The sequence below is a fragment of the Lepisma saccharinum genome, chromosome 1 (genome assembly GCF_977018435.1).
Source record: "Lepisma saccharinum chromosome 1, izLepSacc3.1, whole genome shotgun sequence".
In the NCBI taxonomy this organism is placed as follows: Eukaryota; Metazoa; Arthropoda; class Insecta; order Zygentoma; family Lepismatidae; genus Lepisma; species Lepisma saccharinum.
Window position 1 is genome coordinate 62,602,524 of NC_139229.1, and position 18,044 is coordinate 62,620,567.

General features: G+C 41.2%; 2 protein-coding genes across 5 annotated transcripts in view; one reads left to right on the forward strand and one right to left on the reverse strand.

Moving 5' to 3' along the window:
- Positions 1–18,044, forward strand: part of LpR1 (Lipophorin receptor 1) — a 261,835-nt gene that overhangs the window by 41,003 nt on the left and 202,788 nt on the right. For all 4 annotated transcript variants that reach the window (XM_083132004.1, XM_083132003.1, XM_083132007.1 and 1 more), the window contains exon 2: positions 3,107–3,226. In XM_083132004.1, the coding sequence (XP_082988130.1) occupies positions 3,107–3,226 (120 nt within the window). The remainder of the gene's footprint in view (positions 1–3,106; positions 3,227–18,044) is intronic.
- LOC145979429 (uncharacterized) lies at positions 6,608–12,690 on the reverse strand. The gene is made up of 3 exons (XM_083112316.1): positions 12,633–12,690; positions 7,085–7,195; positions 6,608–6,687 (listed from the first exon to the last, which is right to left on the reverse strand). Exons 1-3 carry the CDS (start codon positions 12,688–12,690, stop codon positions 6,608–6,610), a joined length of 249 nt encoding a protein of 82 aa, XP_082968442.1.

Here is an 18,044-nt window from a genome sequence, read left to right on the forward strand (position 1 = left end):
ACTTCCATAAAGTAGACTGGTATTAACAGGACTGGCGTGGTGATGCTGAACATTCATTATTTTTTTATCCATTTAGCGCGAAACCCAAGTTGGGAGTACTGACGTCGAGTACACCCAGCGGCGAAAGAAACAGTAGGCGAATTGTCCTAACACCATTTTCATTCGGTCTGTATTACACAATGTGATGACAATGAATTGAAATAATGACGTCAATAGGTAGAGAACAATGCCTGCTTCGAACCAATAGTTTCATTCCTTAAAACAACACAGGATGTAGAATAAAAAAACAATTTGCCTACAATTATCGTTGCCGTTGACTGTACATGCGGTTAGCCGTATGGGGAACGTAATTCGGTCCATTGCTGGCTACCAGATATAATATTGAGACGTGAACAAGACACAACATGCAACTTAGAGATCATTCATCTATTTCAAGGGGCCAGTTCAGTGGCGGAATGGTCAGCTCAGCGCGCTACGAGCCAGGGGACCCTGGTTCGAATGCCGACCTGGGCATGGTGTTCTTTGAGAGTGTCCCTTCATCAATTTCATCATATCATTACTCATCCTCATCTTCGCGATTAGCCAAAAGTGGCAGAAAAGCGAAGTAAAATTAACCAAATCAGTCAGTGGCAGTGCGATGAGCTCGGTTCAGCGTTTCTCTCTCTGAGCGTTCTGAGTGATCTCTTGATCACTTTCCTTCTAACAGACACAAGAGAAGAGGATGAAGAGAAAGAAAGAGAAAGGACGGTGTCTGTCTGTCTGTCTCTCTCTCTCTCTCTCTCTCTCTCTCTCTCTCCCTCCCCTCTTCTTTGGAGGGTCGGTTAAGACGACTACAAATTCTCTAATTCCTTCTTTCTCTCTGTGGGGAGAGAATGAGGAGGACACTGGAGGGAGAAGGGTGAGAGACTTACAGAGACGAAAAATGGAAATGAATTAAAGAATAGGAAGAAAAAAGGAGATGGAAAATTAAGGAAAGTGTAAGTGGGAAAAATAAATTTATGAAAGAGAGGAAAGTGGAGAGAGAAAGCGGAGAACGCTCGCTTTATCTCCTTTCTCTTAATTCATATCTTTCTCGTTGTTATTTTCCCTGTCTATCCCGTCCTTCTCTCCATGTGGTGCGCGCTCTGTCTCCCTCGTTAAGGCCTCTAATGTACAGATAGCCCAATTGGATTTGGAATGCGATCCGAATCACTGTCTCTCCACCGACATCGAACCCGGAACCCGTTGAATTACAAGACGTCTTTCTCATGTCTCTCCTTTTTTTGGTTCCTTCTTGTTCTCTCTTCCACATTTTCATCCTCACGATTAACCTAAAAACAATGAAAAGCGACACATAAACAACACTACCAAATCAATATGCCTCCTGTTGTGACACTGTCGCTCTTGCGATATATGGCAGTCCAGAAGGTAAAACTTGTGTACCGAAGAAAGAATTCTATCTTTCTTGTAATCCTAGAGTTGTGGTATACTTGAGGCATCAATTATAAACGGTCTTATTTAGCCAGAGATCATTGAAAAGGCGATTAAACGTATTACAATCAATAAAATTGCAATACCTGTTGCACGGAACGAGCCAAAGGTTTCCGATGTAGTAATGGTCTCTCAGGTGTCGGGCCTGGATGTTGGAATTCTGAAATGTTGCATTGTGACGTAATATTTGCTTTTCAAAGTAGTACCCACTAAGGTTTTCGGGGTTATCGCAAACGAAACCGTTCTAAAGTAGCTATATATCTTAATGGACACTTCGGGCTCACCTGATAGAAGAAACCTGTTTCGATCATTAGTTCGGTCAGGATTGTTGAAGTGTGTTGAAAGGGACGATGGTGGATACGTCTCGGTGGAAAAATGGTCTCCGTGCGTTTCCTATTACGACCTCTTGCGACTTGGCGGGGTTTAGTCAGTAATGTCCTTTCAATCAGTTGCAAAAATATTACTAGGGTCTTTCGTTAGTTATTGAAAACATGGTCAAGTTTCCTTGTACCTTTCAGACTGAATTTGTTTCTGCTAAGCGCACATGCCGAGTTAGGTAGTTGCAATTTTAGAATATTATTGACTGCAGCGCCACTGCGGCTTAGGTGCGCACTAAGTAACTTCCACGTGAACTTTGCAAGTCGGTCAAGATCACTGCTGTATAATTTCAAAATGTTTTGAGCTTTCAGAACAAAGCAACGGGTGACATGGGACACGGGAATTCCACACTGAAGCGATAAACAATACGGACCACTTCAGTCTAAAGCAAAACAGTGCATGCTTCGGTTTGAAAAGTTGTATTGATTTCTGAAGGTTAAATGGGCCTCCCCGATGGCGCAGTAGTAGCGTCGCCGCTTTGTAATCAAAGGTTCCCGGGTTCGATACCCGGTGGTGCCACGTAGTGGTTCGGATCCCACTTTAAACTGTAGATCCAGTCCCGATTAGCCTTACAGTGAATAAAGTGGACTTAAAACACCATCTCAATCAATCAACTCTGGAGGTTAGTTTCCTTGACTTGTCGCTTCGGTCTGAAGGCTCTCTTAGTGAAAAAACAGCTTCCACAGTTACAGATATCTGATTTGAATGAATCCTCACATTCTTGCAACGTAGTAATTTCCTATCTGAAAGTGTACTGCAGTATTAAGAATTAGCTAGCACAATATTTACTAGTAGGTTAAGTTAGTTCAAGCTTTATAACTACTATATGGGGCCGCCATTTTGAATGTCGTTCTGTGGGTATCTGACACTGTTCCTGATTCACGACCTCAAAATCATAGTATTCGACATCAGATTTAAATCAACTTTGTGAGCGGCCTTATTTTCCTTGGATTGCTAGAACCCCTGGGAAATCAATCTGTGTCGAACGCTATTCTCGCTATATAGGCGTCATGAAGAATACAAAAACAGCAGTGGCGGCGATTGGGTTCCAAAACCCAGGGGGCAAAGATAGTATATTTCTCTTTGTAGATAAGGTTTAGCATAGTGCGGGGGCAAAAATGGCGAAGAGTGGGGGAAACTGCCCCCCTAATCGTCGCCACTGAAAAACAGTGTAGCAAACCCCACGGAATTATATATTTAAATATATATATTGATATTGATTGTTAAAATCTGAATCATGTATTTCCATTCTTTCCAGGTGTGTGCTCATTGAGACAATTCCAGTGCAACAACGGTCGCTGCATTCCCCGCACGTGGATGTGTGAGGGGGAAGACGATTGTGGAGATGGATCTGACGAAACAGCTGAGCAGTGCACCGGTGAGTACCATGAACTTTATTTTTTGCCTGATAGCTTTTGCGAAACTAATCATTACGCAGATCCTCATGTCAGATTGATGGTTCATGGTTGTATGTTCACGTTGCAGTCTTCTATTACTTCGAAATCAGTAAGGCAGAAAGAAGGTTTTAACCAATCAGGATTGAGTATCTGCGTAACAGGCAAACTTATCAATTCTGATCAGAGGTAAAAGTGTCAAACACCAAAATGCACCACAGCATGACAGTTTTTTTTTCCTTAAGTTAAACGAAATATCGGATTGATAAATGAAATTTATTTAATTTTACTACGCTTTACACATTCATAATTCAAAATATGATTTTTGATAAGCATAATTCTTTTGTATGTAGTGTGTATTTCGGGGAGGCTTGGAACGACATTCCCTAGAAACAATCCACTAATGCGTTATTTGGTTTCAACAGAGCCATCTCTTGAGAATTTAAGTAAACTCTTATGTTCTGAAAAAGAAAAGTTATTAATTCGGTGACAACACTGTTACTTTATTTAACTGGTATAATCATTCATTCGTAATGTCGCACTTTGGTCGCCAATTGGACAGCAAGATGACGTTACTATGTTGTAAACTTTAAATTTTATGCTAGCAACAGACTATTTTCACGAAACCTGCTTCCCCTATATTTTGTCATTGGATTCGTCCAGTTGACGCATGCGTACTTGCGTCGATGATCACGACCAACAATTGAAATTACACTTTTACCTCTGATATTAAGCTCTTTTGTACATGTGCATCAAATTTGAAGGTTGGTTGGTTAGTTCAGTTCAGTTCAGTTCAGTTCAGTTCAGTTCTTACGCAATTGAAAAATAGCTTGAAGAAACAGCAATTTGCTTTTAAAGAATAGAAACCTCACCAGGCTTCACGTTTGGTTATTTTGATGTCCATGCATTATTGTATTGAGTTACTTATACTTAACCTTACCTTAACTGTCCGATCTTAGTAAACAGTCGTTTATTCACTTGTTTTAATCTTCCGGTGTTGGTTCAACGTCCTTATTGTATACTGTCGGTTCCCATTTTCTCCGCTTTGCTTGATTTGCTAGGGGGAACTGTCTTAGAGTAGATTTATCGAAAAGGTTAGTGAAGAAACAAGAGCGCTGCATATACTGCACTCGCTCAGTGTGCATGACATTCGTTACCTGAGGATTTTCCAAGATAAAAGTGCATGGTTGTTTTCCATTCTTATTCTTGGTGCAGTCGGCGCAAAAAAAAAATAATCTGTAAGACTTCATTCACCCTTGTAGTCATGTGCCCGAGTTGTTGGTACTCAGGTTGCTGAACTACAACACTCTGCTTTTACTGGACAACGTAAGTTCGACGAGGGGTACGTACGTGTTGTGTTGAGTTGACGAACGTTTAATATTGATAAAGATACAAGATGAAAAATACTTCGATGTGCCCTTCCTTCTATGCGGAGAAATTAATGCAAATTAAGGACGACTTGAGCAAAAATATTAAATTCATATTTCACTTCCTGAGTCAATGTCTGTTTTTGTATTTTAATTACATTTAATCCTTCAAAGTTACAACAGTGATCTTGACTTTATTTGTGCCGAATGAAAAACAGTATTTCAATAATTGTAATATTACAACGAAACAAATCCGTTATGATGATTTTTATACCCAAAATAGACAAGAAAGATTAATTGTTGTCATATGCGTATTAAAATACTGAAACTTAGCGATTGATTCCACAAGCGGAATGTAAATTTATTTTTTTCTCCAGATTTCCCTAATAATAAACGTCAAAGTAAATTGCAATGAACTATTGTTGTGCACATGTTTCTCTCACCACCTATAAACTGTGAAGAAACGTCATGAGGTTGTGTTCAAAAGTAGACATTGATAATAAAGTTTATTAAAAGCCTTGAAGTAACTACAAATATTTAGCAGCTTGAGTATTTCGATTATTTATTTCTCCGGTAGATAAAGTAATTACAATGAATTAAATAGTTTTAAATAATTTCGTGCTCCACTCAGTATGTTGTACTATTGTTATCAGTTGGTTTTATTGATAAGCTTTCCGTGTATTATCTTCTGTTGTCCATAAGTGACGTATCCTGAATTCCCGAAGCAGTGATATACGTATATTTTAATCATAATTATGGTGCGAAAAGAAGAAATATGAAAAACAATATTCAACTGAAATTATGGGTTGAAACTGTGAGTGCTAGTGTATTTGTTTTCACAAGTTATGTTGCGAAAGAAATTAATTGTTGCCTTAATGGTGTGTAACACGGAAACTTATCAACCCTACCGTTGCGTAATATATATTACAATTTTCATTGTCGGAATTATGATTAAAGTACCGTATTATAACCCAGCGTTACAATAGTTATGCTATATATGTGAATGTGATACCGACTTTACCTACAACTGTTTGATAGTATTTCGGTATCAGATAGTATAAGAGTTTGAATGTCGGTAGCCCTGGATTGTTGATCAATAGTTTTGTGTCTGATTGGTGTTCAAACGCTTACGCTGTTTGTGTCACTTTCTTGTTTATGCAGCACTGTAACATTGCCCAGTCATCGGACATACCTACCGAGTATGTTTGAAGCTGTGATATAACTCACTTTACAGCTTGGGAAAGGGGGGGGGGGGGTTGAAATATCTTCGTATATATTGACGGTCATTCATTTTTCTCATTGTGTAATGAAAAGAGCTGTAATATAAAGCGAATTCCATATCATGAAGAGTAGGGAATCGATGTGTATATTGTTTCGTAGTTGTGTTCTGACAAGGATTTGTATATTATAAACATCACGTACTCCCCCATAACTTGTACAGTAAATTGCCTATTGCTATCTGTGTATGAGTTGTACCCCGACGACCGAGAACTAGACTAGAACCAAGACACGCGACATCAGTGGCAGTCATAAACTACTGTTCGCCTTTATATTTGAAAATTTTACAGTAACAAATATCACTTTCCTATGCTACTTACCGGTATTTAGATATACTGAGCGAATATCTACTCGTATAACCTATACGTAGATAGATCATGTAAAATACGTGACATATCTATAATGTAATAACCATGTATTAATATAGTACATTCGTAATTGCAAACTTCATCCTAGCCGGAGATGTGCCGTTAGACACACACACAAAAAGAGAAACATACGAAAAGTTTCAAAGTCTCGTCTTCCCTCCTTTCTTTTTTATGTGTCGCTTTTATTCTTTCTGAATACTCAATTTCTCCTTTTTCTCGCCTTTCCCTCTTCTGTTTCCTCTTTCTCGCTTTTTCCCCTCTATATTTTCCCCTCTTTCTAACTTTTCCCTCTATATTTTCCCCTCTTTCTAACTTTTCCCTCTATATTTTCCCCTCTTTCTTACTTTTCCCTCTATATTTTCCCCTCTTTCTTACTTTTCCCTCTATATTTTCCCCTCTTTCTTACTTTTCCCCTCTTTCTTACTTTTCCCTCTATATTTTCCCCTCTTTCTAACCTTTCCGTCTATATTTTCCCCTCTTTCTAACCTTTCCGTCTATATTTTCCCCTCTTTCTAACCTTTCCGTCTATATTTTCCCCTCTTTCTAACCTTTCCGTCTATATTTTCCCCTCTTTCTAACCTTTCCGTCTATATTTTCCCCTCTTTCTAACCTTTCCGTCTATATTTTCCCCTCTTTCTAACCTTTCCGTCTATATTTTCCCCTCTTTCTAACCTTTCCGTCTATATTTTCCCCTCTTTCTAACTTTTCCCTCTATATTTTCCCCTCTTTCTAACTTTTCCCTCTATATTTTCCCCTGTTTCTAACTTTTCCCTCTATATTTTCCCCTGTTTGTAACTTTTCCCTTTCTCACGTTTTCACTCTTTCTCACGTTTTCCCTCTTTCTCACGTTTTCCCTCTTTCTCACGTTTTCCCTCTTTCTCACGTTTTCCCTCTTTCTCACGTTTTCCCTCTTTCTCACGTTTTCCCTCTTCCTCCCTTTCTCAGCGAGAGAGAGAATTGATCATGTCAGTAGTTACTATTGCTAAACGTTAGTCAAATGATTCATTCGTTGGTTACATTTCACTACATTATTTTTTAACTTATTCAAAAAAACTCTCCAACCTAAATCCGGGCCTGCTAGCGTCCAATTTATTCCAATACTTCTTACAATCTGATTCAAAGTCTTCCAGATATTTTCCGTCAAACAGTCGAGAATAGCAACATGTGCACAGACACGTCGTGCTTTGCAGATCCAATAACTCGATCTTCCCTGTTCGCTGCAAAGAGGGAAAGGGGTGTGCTTCTTCAACTTCATGCCAATCGCTTTGCCTGCCAGCTAAGAGGTTACCGTCGCGTGTGTTTTGTTTGCTAAATTTAACAAGCTTCGAAGTAGGTTTCTCGAGGCAGCTTGTCTTTCTCCCTGCTTTGCCTTCAGCGTCTTGTTAGGAGCAGAGGAGCTTCAACTGCAGTTGCAGTGGTGCAAAGCGGCTTCGCTGGAAGTACAGGCGAAACTTGGGAATTGTAGCATGGTACTGCTTTAAGTTTTTGTTGCATGGACTCGGATTTCAAGTTTTTCGCAAGTCGATATTTTGTGAAGTTAGTCGCAAGAGGAAAAACATTTCTGAATGAATAGCACGTTGTATTATTATGTCGTTTTCAGTGGAGGCCATTAAGGGGGGGGGAGGTTGCGTGGTGGGAAGTTCCCACTATTTACCCCCCGTACTACGGCCTCTTGAAGCTAAGCCTTTCTAGCAATAGAAAATTTACTGGCTTTGCTCCTTCAGTTTTTGCACCCAATCGCCGCTACTGGTAGTTTTTAATTATAAGTTTTGTGTAGTTCCTGTCTGATGTCCATAACTGACGTGTACTGGATTCCAGAAGCACTAATATGTTTTAAATCGTAAAACAATTATGGTAGGAAAAAAATGTAGAAGAAATATTAAGCGCAATATTCAACTGAAATTATTCCCGAATACTTGAACTTTATGTGGTGACATGTTGTCTCACTTGACATGCAAGATCAAATTTAGCTCACGTGCAAAGTAAGTGAAAGCATTTTTCTTCTCCAGTTATATTCAAATTAATTGTATGCGTTTAAAGTTTATAAAGACATGTATCATTAAAAGTAGTTTTAACGGTTTGCTTAAAAATTCTACTCCATCTGTGGGTAAGAAAGAGAGTTAATTTTACAAGCTACTGCTTCACAGAGGGGTGAATCCCCAAAACAAACCCCTCTGCTCTTGGGAGTAGCACACTTTGATGTCAGAGGGTGGTATTGTTGAATCTTGGTTCAAGCACGAACGTTTCAGTGTGTCCAGTTCGCTTAATTCCCGCACAGTCCCATGCAAGGGCGTTGCAAATCTTTGGGTCACTCGCCGCCATAACCAATTGATTTACTGCTTCTTGGCCGTGTGCACTTGGCTACATACCCAAAACCGCATTAATGGTGGAGCTTTGCCTTTCTGATGGAGCCGATGCACCAAATGCATTGCAGATCTATGCACTTGGCAGCACCGGAAGTCCATTGGGGCCTCTGTGTACGCCATATTCTTTCAGTTTGAAGACTGTGACCTACTTCAGTCTTTCATCTGGTAGACAATTCTGCCAATGATCCTGGTTGCTGGTCAGTACAGAATTTCCACACAGGCATCACCAACGCTCATGCAGCCATGAAGGTTTATATTGCAGAAAGTGATTGGCGCCACTCTTATCCCCCCCCCCCCCATCTATGTGTTACATCAAGGTTTTCGCTAAGCTGGAAAGTTGGGGAAATCAACTTAGGAGTGACAAGCCGTGGATAAGTCTAGGACGAAAGGTCACAAACCTGGAAAAAAAATGGAATATTATATCTTTCGTTTTCTGGATTGGAAACAGAAAACCCATTCCTCTCAATTGTCTTTTTTTAAATATACAGGGTGATCCGTTTGAGATGTGAGAAAAATAAACCGTTATGTACAAGAGGTTAATGTACGTATCTCTGAGCAGTGTCCTGTAATGTAAGCAGAAAGGATGTAAGTTTCGAGTGAGTGGAGGTTTATAGACTTGAGCCGCGTGACGGCGCTAGTGTGCATGTAAACCTCTTCTCATTCGAAACTTACATCCTTTCTGCTTACATTACAACGAACTGCTCAGAGATATGCTCTTACATTAACCTCCTATGTATGACGGTTTCCTGTCTGACATCTCAAACGGATCACTCTGTATAATACGAAACGTTCTTTTAATTTGTTGTTTTTCAACGTTGTTTTAACAAATTTGATTAGTTTAAGATGCCACTTTCAATACAAGTCATGTTTTTTAGTATTAATATATTAAATCATTATAGATTTCTCAGGAAAGTTACTTAAAAGTACCAGGAAAAGTCAGGGTAATAGATCTTGCAAAATTAGTGGAACCTTACATAAACACAATTTTCGTAGAATACGCGATATGAAGCACGTAGCTTCTCGAGAACTTTGTTATTGTTATATACACGTATTGTATTGAAACTATGACGAATCACATGAAAATGTCTATTGTGATTTTGAGAATTGTATGGCAGAAATATTTGGACAATAACACATTAACTATATCGCGATCTCTGCTAATTCCATGCACTGTTCTATTTCTGTAACAATGGGACGAGTTATGTATGGTCATTTTCAGGAACCGCAAGAAAGTCCAGGAGTGTGCGTAACGTGTTGCATAATTCTTGTCGTTCGAGGACAGTTTACCAAGATAGATGACATGCGTATGCTTGTCCTCTGTTACACAAACATGCGGATACAAAAAATATCCATGTGTTGTACATTAGGGGAAACCTCAAGCCATACGACATATAAAAGAGTCTGGTGTGTGGTTTACCAAAAACTCTGAGTCAACTTGTTTACAGAGGAGACAGTGTGTCATTTGCTGACTCAAGCCCTTTTCTGGAATAGCTCTAATGAAGCTGTTTTTATAATGTCGCATCGTTTGATGCGGTTCAGATTACGTTTAACCGCGGAGAAAGTATCGGATGAGTCTTCATGCAAATGTTGTGATATTAACATTCAGGGAGATGAGGGTAAATATTTACTTTTGCAGCTGGAATGGATTTTCCGTTTTCTCACAGCAGAGTGACGAGCAAGAAACAAAAAAGGAATGCTGTTATCCTCGTACCCAATGGAAATATTGGCATTTGTAATGGCAGCAATCCTGCGGCCAGAACAAGGCTTCATTTTATTCTTTTTTATTTCATGCAGAAGCGATTACCACTTTTGAAAACCCCTTCTAAATGTATGAAATGGTCATTGAAGCCAGTTGCAACCGTCTCACTTCTCGCACAAGACTAGCAACCTTCGTGCTCTGACGTCAGAGCGACATGCTTTCAGTGTTAGGCTAAATACCTTCGCTGTTAGGTTAGGCTTTTTAGCTTTAGTTCTCTTAGCATCAATAATACATTGATAGTGTATTTATGCTAAGAGAAGAAAACCCAACAGATTTAACGCTGACGCCATAACACGAGGCTTGCTAAAGTGTTGTGCGATAAGGAGGTAACCCTTTGTTTCTCTACTTTCGATTCCCAATTACGAAAAATTACATATACGTACTTCGAATTCTTTACAGAGCATTCACTTGCATGTTTGTGGATATTCCAACGCTCTACAACTCTAGGGGTCCCGGGTTCGAACCCCTGGGCATGGGCGTGAGTGTCCTTTTCCTTATATTCGCGATTAGGAAAAAAGTAGCAAAGAGCGAAGTAAAATAACAACGTACATCTTTGTGTGGTGTACTGACGCTGTTGTCTAGATAGTCGCTATAGTTTAGTGGCTACGTAAGCTTATTTTCCATCGCAGATATCTAGACAACAGCGAAAATTAACCACACGAAGATTCACGAGAATGCTCTAGAAGGAATTGTAAGCAGATGCAATTTTTCAGCATTTGAAATAAAGCTGTTTTTGAGAGGGATTTTGGAAAATGCCTTCGCTGACGTCATCCAAGAATCCAGCCGAGCCTTAACCTACCTTTTGGCTACACCCTGGATAACATTTTGAAGGATAACGAGGCTGTAGCGCCTGAACCCACAGCCAGGATAATCCTCTATGGGACTCCGTTCTGTCCTGTCCGTGTGTGTTTATGATTGTCCCTTCATCTATTTCATTTTAACACCATCTTCGAGACTAGCCCAAAGTGGCAGGAAAGTGTAGTAAAATACAGCAAGTCAATCAAATCAACCGTAGCAAATGGTGGACGAACACTTGTTTCAATCATTACAATTTCCATTCCTTAAAAATTACTTCGGAATGAAAATTGAAAAAAGTAACCAAAATAGCGATGGCCAATAATGGAAGTTTTTAATTTTCTTCTTTGCTCTGCAGAAATGGATTGATGGAAACTAAACTATGTCTCATTACTTTACACAATTTCTTTGTGTTTACAACCGGGAAAGGTCAGTTGGGTTGTTCTGGTCCGATGGCATTGAAAAAACTATAAGGTGAACTTACCCACGTAATGGTGTACCAAAACCTGTGCGGTAGTGACCTTGCAGAAAAAAAAAATAATCGCTTACAATTTTACGACCCATTGACGTCATGCTCTCAACGAAGTAAAAAGTTTCATTTGGACACAGCTCCTCTTCCCCTCCAACGTTCACGCCTTCGAGGTATTCCTAAATCTGGAGACTGTCTTCTTTGTTCCTACCCTGAGCGAGATCATCTGTACTTAGTCGCTGACCACTGAAAATTTCCTTCAGGTCCATCCATCTCAACATTAGTGTTGTTACAAGCTTCTTACCATAATTTTTCACTGAAAGGGCTCGTAAAAACACTCCTTCCCTCTTCTTGGCCACGCCGTCGCCTTGTAATCAAGGGGTCCCGGGTTCGATGGAGGGAAGCAGTGTTTCGGATCCCACTTTAAACTGCAGGTCTAGTCCCAATTGAGCCTATCTGTGCATAAAGTTGGATTTAAAACTAGATTCAATTGGAACTTATACCCAGTTCTACGCGCGTCATCGAGTTGTCGTTGTTCAAATGTTTAGTATGGACGAAGAGCGAAGTCACAAACTCATATGAACAAGGCACAGAACGCAAATTCAACAGAAGATTATACTGATTGTATGTCCAGATACCAGAGCCTCATTTCCTTGCAAGAATACATTTTTGTTAATCTCCCAAATACCTTTAGTAAGGTCACCAGCCCATCTTCGTGACGGAGTGGTTAGCACAGGGGTCTCTAGTTCGACTCCCGTACTGGTCAGAAGTGTTCTTTACGAATGTCCCTTCGTCTGTTTCATCATGTCACTCATCCTCATCGTCGCGGTGAGCCGAAAGTGGCAGAAAAGCGACGTGAAGAACAATTGAATCAAACCAAAAAGGTCACCTCCTTACACCACTAGTTTTCTTCTCTTTTGCCTTGTAATCTAGTGTCTCATGCTCGATACCGATAAAATCTAATGACTGTAGGTCCAGTCCCATTTACCTGTAAGCTTCTTCGGACGAGGTGTATTTAAAACTAACTTGGCTTGCCTCAATCGCATCCGGTATCAACAATGTTGACGTTGTTTACCTTCGCAAACAACAAGGACCCCCTTCCCCAACAGTCAGTCATTTCTTTGAACCAGAACATGGCATGCAACGAATGAATTGAGTTGGTCTAATGAAAACTTCCGGCAACGCAAGAACTTGCTTTCCATAGCGTCCGTAATTACATTGGTTGCGCAAGAAAGACACCATAGGAATTTCCTTGCCCGATTCAAGGGCGTTTGGGAAGAACGTTCGATGCTGCGGAAGGCCTTGTGGACAAGTTTTGACAACTGTATCTTACTTCCTGCACGAACCCCAAGTCATTCAGCATACACCGTCTCGAGAGAGAGAGAGAGAGAGAGAGAGAGAGAGAGAGAGAGAGAGAGAGAGAGAGAGAGAGAGAGAGAGAGAGAGAGAGAGAGAGAGAGAGAGAGGAGAAGACATAGGAAGGGAGAAAGGAAAAGAAACAACCAGGATGCTTTGGGAGAGTGAAAGAAAGAACATGTTTCTACTAGTACGATATATCGCGATATTGAAAAAAATATCGTCGAGGCGATATCAACTAGACGATATATCGTCACAATATTTGGCGACATATATCGTGTCTGCTATATACAGTCACGATATTTGGCGACATATATCGTGTCTACTATATACAGTCACGATATTTGGCGACATATATCGTGTCTGCTATATACCGTCACGATATTTGGCGACATATATCGTGTCTGCTATATACAGTCACGATATTTGGCGACATATATCGTGTCTGCTATATACAGTCACGATATTTGGCGACATATATCGTGTCTGCTATATACAGTCACGATATTTGGCGACATATATCGTGTCTGCTATATATCGTCACGATATTTGGCGACATATATCGTGTCTGCTATATACAGTCACGATATTTGGCGACATATATCGTGTCTGTTATATACAGTCACAATATTTGGCGACATATATCGTGTCTGCGATATATCGTCACGATACTTGGCGATGTATTTCGGGGAGATATAAATCGTCGAAATCACGATACGGAAGAAATATCGTATCGTATCGACTGTGACTGTATTTCCTTGACTATAAATCGCGATATCAAATTTCCGATATCGGGCGTCCCTAGTTTCTACCTCCAGTTCCCTTCTTTCTATCTTTGTTGCTCTCGCTCTGTCTCTCTCTGAAAAATAGAGATATAGAGAAGCTCTGCCTTTCTTGTTCTCCCTTATTTTATCTTTTCTTCATTTCTTTCTCCCTCTTAGGAACTGAGAGACAGAAGTAAAGATAATTTCTCTCTCCCCTGTAGTTGGGTGTGACCTAAAAGCAACGTGCATTTCACTTCAAAAACACCCCTGTCAGAATGTGATTGGTAGATATTGTATGAACAATATGACTGAACTATAAATAGTACATGCCCGAGCGTCTGATATTCGAGTGCGTGCATTGGTGTTATTTGGAGCGTCCCTTCATCAATTTACTGTTAATCATTACCATCGTCGCGATTAGCTAAAAGTGGAATAAAAACGACGCTGAATCACAAATTCAAACTCTAAATAATGAAGTGCTTATCCGGCTTGGTATGTGTCATGAAGTAACATACTGGAGTAATTTTAGTTTAGATGGATTTTCCAAAGATCTTCCTAAAAATGATTTTGTATCTCTTTTGCAGGGCGGCTGTCTGTCCCCTGTATGGTTTCGATTTTCCAGGGAGACTTTGCTGTTCCATATCTGGTTTAGATTTTTCAAGGGGACTTTGCTGTCCCCTGTCTGGTTTCGATCTTTCCGGGGGACTTTGCTGTCCCCTGTCTGGTTTCGATCTTTCCGGGGGACTTTGCTGTCCCCTGTCTGGTTTCGATCTTTCCGGGGGACTTTGCTGTCCCCTGTCTGGTTTCGATCTTTCCGGGGGACTTTGCTGTCCCCTGTCTGGTTTCGATCTTTCCGGGGGACTTTGATGTCCCCTGTCTGGTTTCGATCTTTCCGGGGGACTTTGATGTCCCCTGTCTGGTTTCGATCTTTCCGGGGGACTTTGATGTCCCCTGTCTGGTTTCGATCTTTCCCGGGGGACTTTGCTGTCCCCTGTCTGGTTTCGATCTTTCCCGGGGGACTTTGCTGTCCCCTCTCTGGTTTCGATCTTTCCCGGGGGACTTTGCTGTCCCCTCTCTGGTTTCGATCTTTCCCGGGGGACTTTGCTGTCCCCTCTCTGGTTTCGATCTTTCCCGGGGGACTTTGCTGTCCCCTCTCTGGTTTCGATCTTTCCCGGGGGACTTTGCTGTCCCCTCTCTGGTTTCGATCTTTCCCGGGGGACTTTGCTGTCCCCTCTCTGGTTTCGATCTTTCCGGGGGACTTTGCTGTCCCCTCTCTGGTTTCGATCTTTCCGGGGGACTTTGCTGTCCCCTCTCTGGTTTCGATCTTTCCGGGGGACTTTGATGTCCCCTCTCTGGTTTCGATCTTTCCGGGGGACTTTGATGTCCCCTCTCTGGTTTCGATCTTTCCGGGGGACTTTGATGTCCCCTCTCTGGTTTCGATCTTTCCGGGGGACTTTGATGTCCCCTCTCTGGTTTCGATCTTTCCGGGGGACTTTGATGTCCCCTCTCTGGTTTCGATCTTTCCGGGGGACTTTGATGTCCCCTCTCTGGTTTCGATCTTTCCGGGGGACTTTGATGTCCCCTCTCTGGTTTCGATCTTTCCGGGGGACTTTGATGTCCCCTCTCTGGTTTCGATCTTTCCGGGGGACTTTGATGTCCCCTCTCTGGTTTCGATCTTTCCGGGGGACTCTGCTGTCTCCTCTCTGGTTTCGATCTTTCCCGGGGGACTCTGCTGTCTCCTCTCTGGTTTCGATCTTCGATGGGAACTGGTTGTCGCGTACCGGATTTCATTATTGTAGTGGGTCTGCTTGTCCACTGTGTTGTATTAAGTTTCATATCCGACATACTTATCGGAACAGCTTACGCTTTCCTTAGCGGCTTTTAGCGTCATCCCTTTCACAGCGACTGAAGCACAAGTTCAATATCAAGGTCATCCAGACGTGACCTCAGATAAGGAGGAAACGAGAGTCTCAAAATCTCAGGAGTGGCCCGACCCTTCCCATTCGCAGACGCTTAGGCAAGCTACCCAGACGATATTTACACAAGATGTCAATGGCATGGGGCTTGCAAACACGGCATCATTCTCGCTAGTCAAACGTTTAATGGAGCCGACGTGACATCGCACTTGCTTGCTTTGCAGAAAGCTTTCCCGGGCTTGTCAAATTTCCAGCGTCAGCTCTAGACCCGAGACGAAGCAACAGTCTTCTTTAGTTACATCAAACAATCCGCTTCTCGTCGGATGGCAACGACATATTTCCGGTGGTTGCTGGGCAATTTGTTCATCTGGACGTAGAGTGAGTCGAAGCATTTAATTAGGAATGCTTCAAGTTTAGGAGAAAAAAAGCATTTTTGCATTGCTTCACCACTTTGTGTAGTCGAGGAACGACTTTCTCGAACAAAATTAAGTCCGTATGATGCTGTGCTTAACAGCGCCATCATTTATTTACTGAGAAAGTAGAATATAAAGCGGTTCGAATTTCCTAAGTACTGTAATTTATACAAACATACAGGGTTATTCACAATTTTCACCGGGGTTTCCAGACTAATAATAAAGAAACTGATACACAGCGGAAAGATGCGTAATTCGGAACCTCGCATAGTTTTTGTACAGCATTACAAGGGCTCACCATTTCTTCCCTTGCAGACACCAATCTTTTACTCTTTGTTCCTGCCATACATTTTGTAACAGCTGTTGTTCAGTTGCAGCAACTGTAGCCACAGTCCTTCGTTCAACTTCTAGTATGTCACAAGGCGTAGAGCCTGCATGCGAGACCTTGATGTAGGATAGAATTTTCATGGGTTGAGGTCGGGTGATCTTGGTGGCCAGCAGGCCAGCAAAATATAGTAATCATTTTCAGAAGAGACCCCAATCCAACATTCTTGCAAGGGACTTTTCTCGTTTAGCAGCAGACATGCAACCAGTTCGCGAGAATTTCGTGCGTCAATAGCGATTTGTTTTGTCTATAGGTGCCTTTTTGCAATACTTTCTACGAAAACTTTTTTGAACAGCCACTTTTTGCAAATTCCAACACTCTCAAAGGATTCTATTGAAATGTACAATTGCATAATTGCTACACTGCTGCCCCTAGCTGCCCACGCCGCGCTCTTGTTCTACAAGAACAAAAACAACAAAAAAAAGTTTCTCTCGCTAATAATGAATGTGCTTCTTTCTGCTGACTTGGTTGATTTTTTATTAATTCCGGAAAACTTCCACGGTAACTATAAATTACCCTGTATTACACGAATAATACATTCGGTCATATTGAAAAAACAATAAAAACACATGGAAAATATTAGTGTTAATATAAAAATGGGTATTATGTTCAGCCATACAGTAGTTGTTACGAAATATAAAATAAGAACAAGACCTGGTTATGTATTTTTATCAGTGTTGTATGATGCTACAGGGTGTTTCTAAAACATCAGACCCTTGTAGCATGAAAGCAGGGAGGGATATTCACATCGGATTTTCTGCATTACCGAAGCCTTGTCCGTTAAGATATTTTAAGTACTGTAGGTCACCAGCTTACTGTATACTAGAAATTCTAGGTGGCAATTAATGGATACAGTAGAGTTATACCCCCCATTTCCCCTCAGAATTCCAATTTCGTGGTTTTCCTAGTCAGCAACACTAGCAGTTTAGAATCTTGTCGACTGACGCAGTCAACACGTATCCCAGTACTCATCATGTTTTTTGAGACTTTCAGATTTAATTGCATTTGTTCGTTTGGGATCGCTAATTGTGCTTGATCCCAATTGTGATTATGAAAATTGATGAAATTGCGTTATCAGATGCCTCACGGGAAATGTTCGGGCCTCGAATCCCGTAAGGTCCACCTAGCAGACGAGCTAATTGTCACTTACGGCACTGGAAATTTTCGATAATGTACATTGCTAGAATTCCATAATTCAGGGACTAATCTTACTAGTCTATCGAATATTGTTGAAACGTCGGTTTCGGTTTGAGCCGATTTGTTTGTCATAACATCTCTAGTCGATTGCGAGCCTACCAACAGTGCACAGCATGAGGAAGATTGTTAGCGATTGGTGCTGGTTTGAGATGACGTCATCTGCACGCTTGTTAATTGGATGCTAGAGAGTTATGACTCGTTCCCAATCTGCAAATGCAAGCAGCCAGAGATGTTCGGAAATAATCTCACTCAACCTGGCTATCGAGCCTAGCAACAGCCTAGAACGTGCGCAAGAGGGTAGCGATTGTTACCGGGTTGAAATGACGTGAGTGGCTCGCTTGCTGATTGGAGGGTTCCAGAGTTATGACT

What these genes read in the sequence shown, in the direction of transcription:
- LOC145979429 (XM_083112316.1), bottom strand. Translation starts at nt 12,690, where the DNA reads ATGCGATTGAGGCAAGCCAAGTTAGTTTTAAATACACCTCGTCCGAAG. An exon ending in TCGTCCGAAGAAGCTTACAG is followed by an intron (nt 7,196 to 12,632) that starts GTAAATGGGACT and finishes TCTCTCGCTGAG; the next exon opens with AAAGGGAGGAAGAGGGAAAA. An exon ending in ACGTGAGAAAGAGGGAAAAC is followed by an intron (nt 6,688 to 7,084) that starts GTGAGAAAGAGT and finishes GGGAAAATATAG; the next exon opens with AGGGAAAAGTAAGAAAGAGG.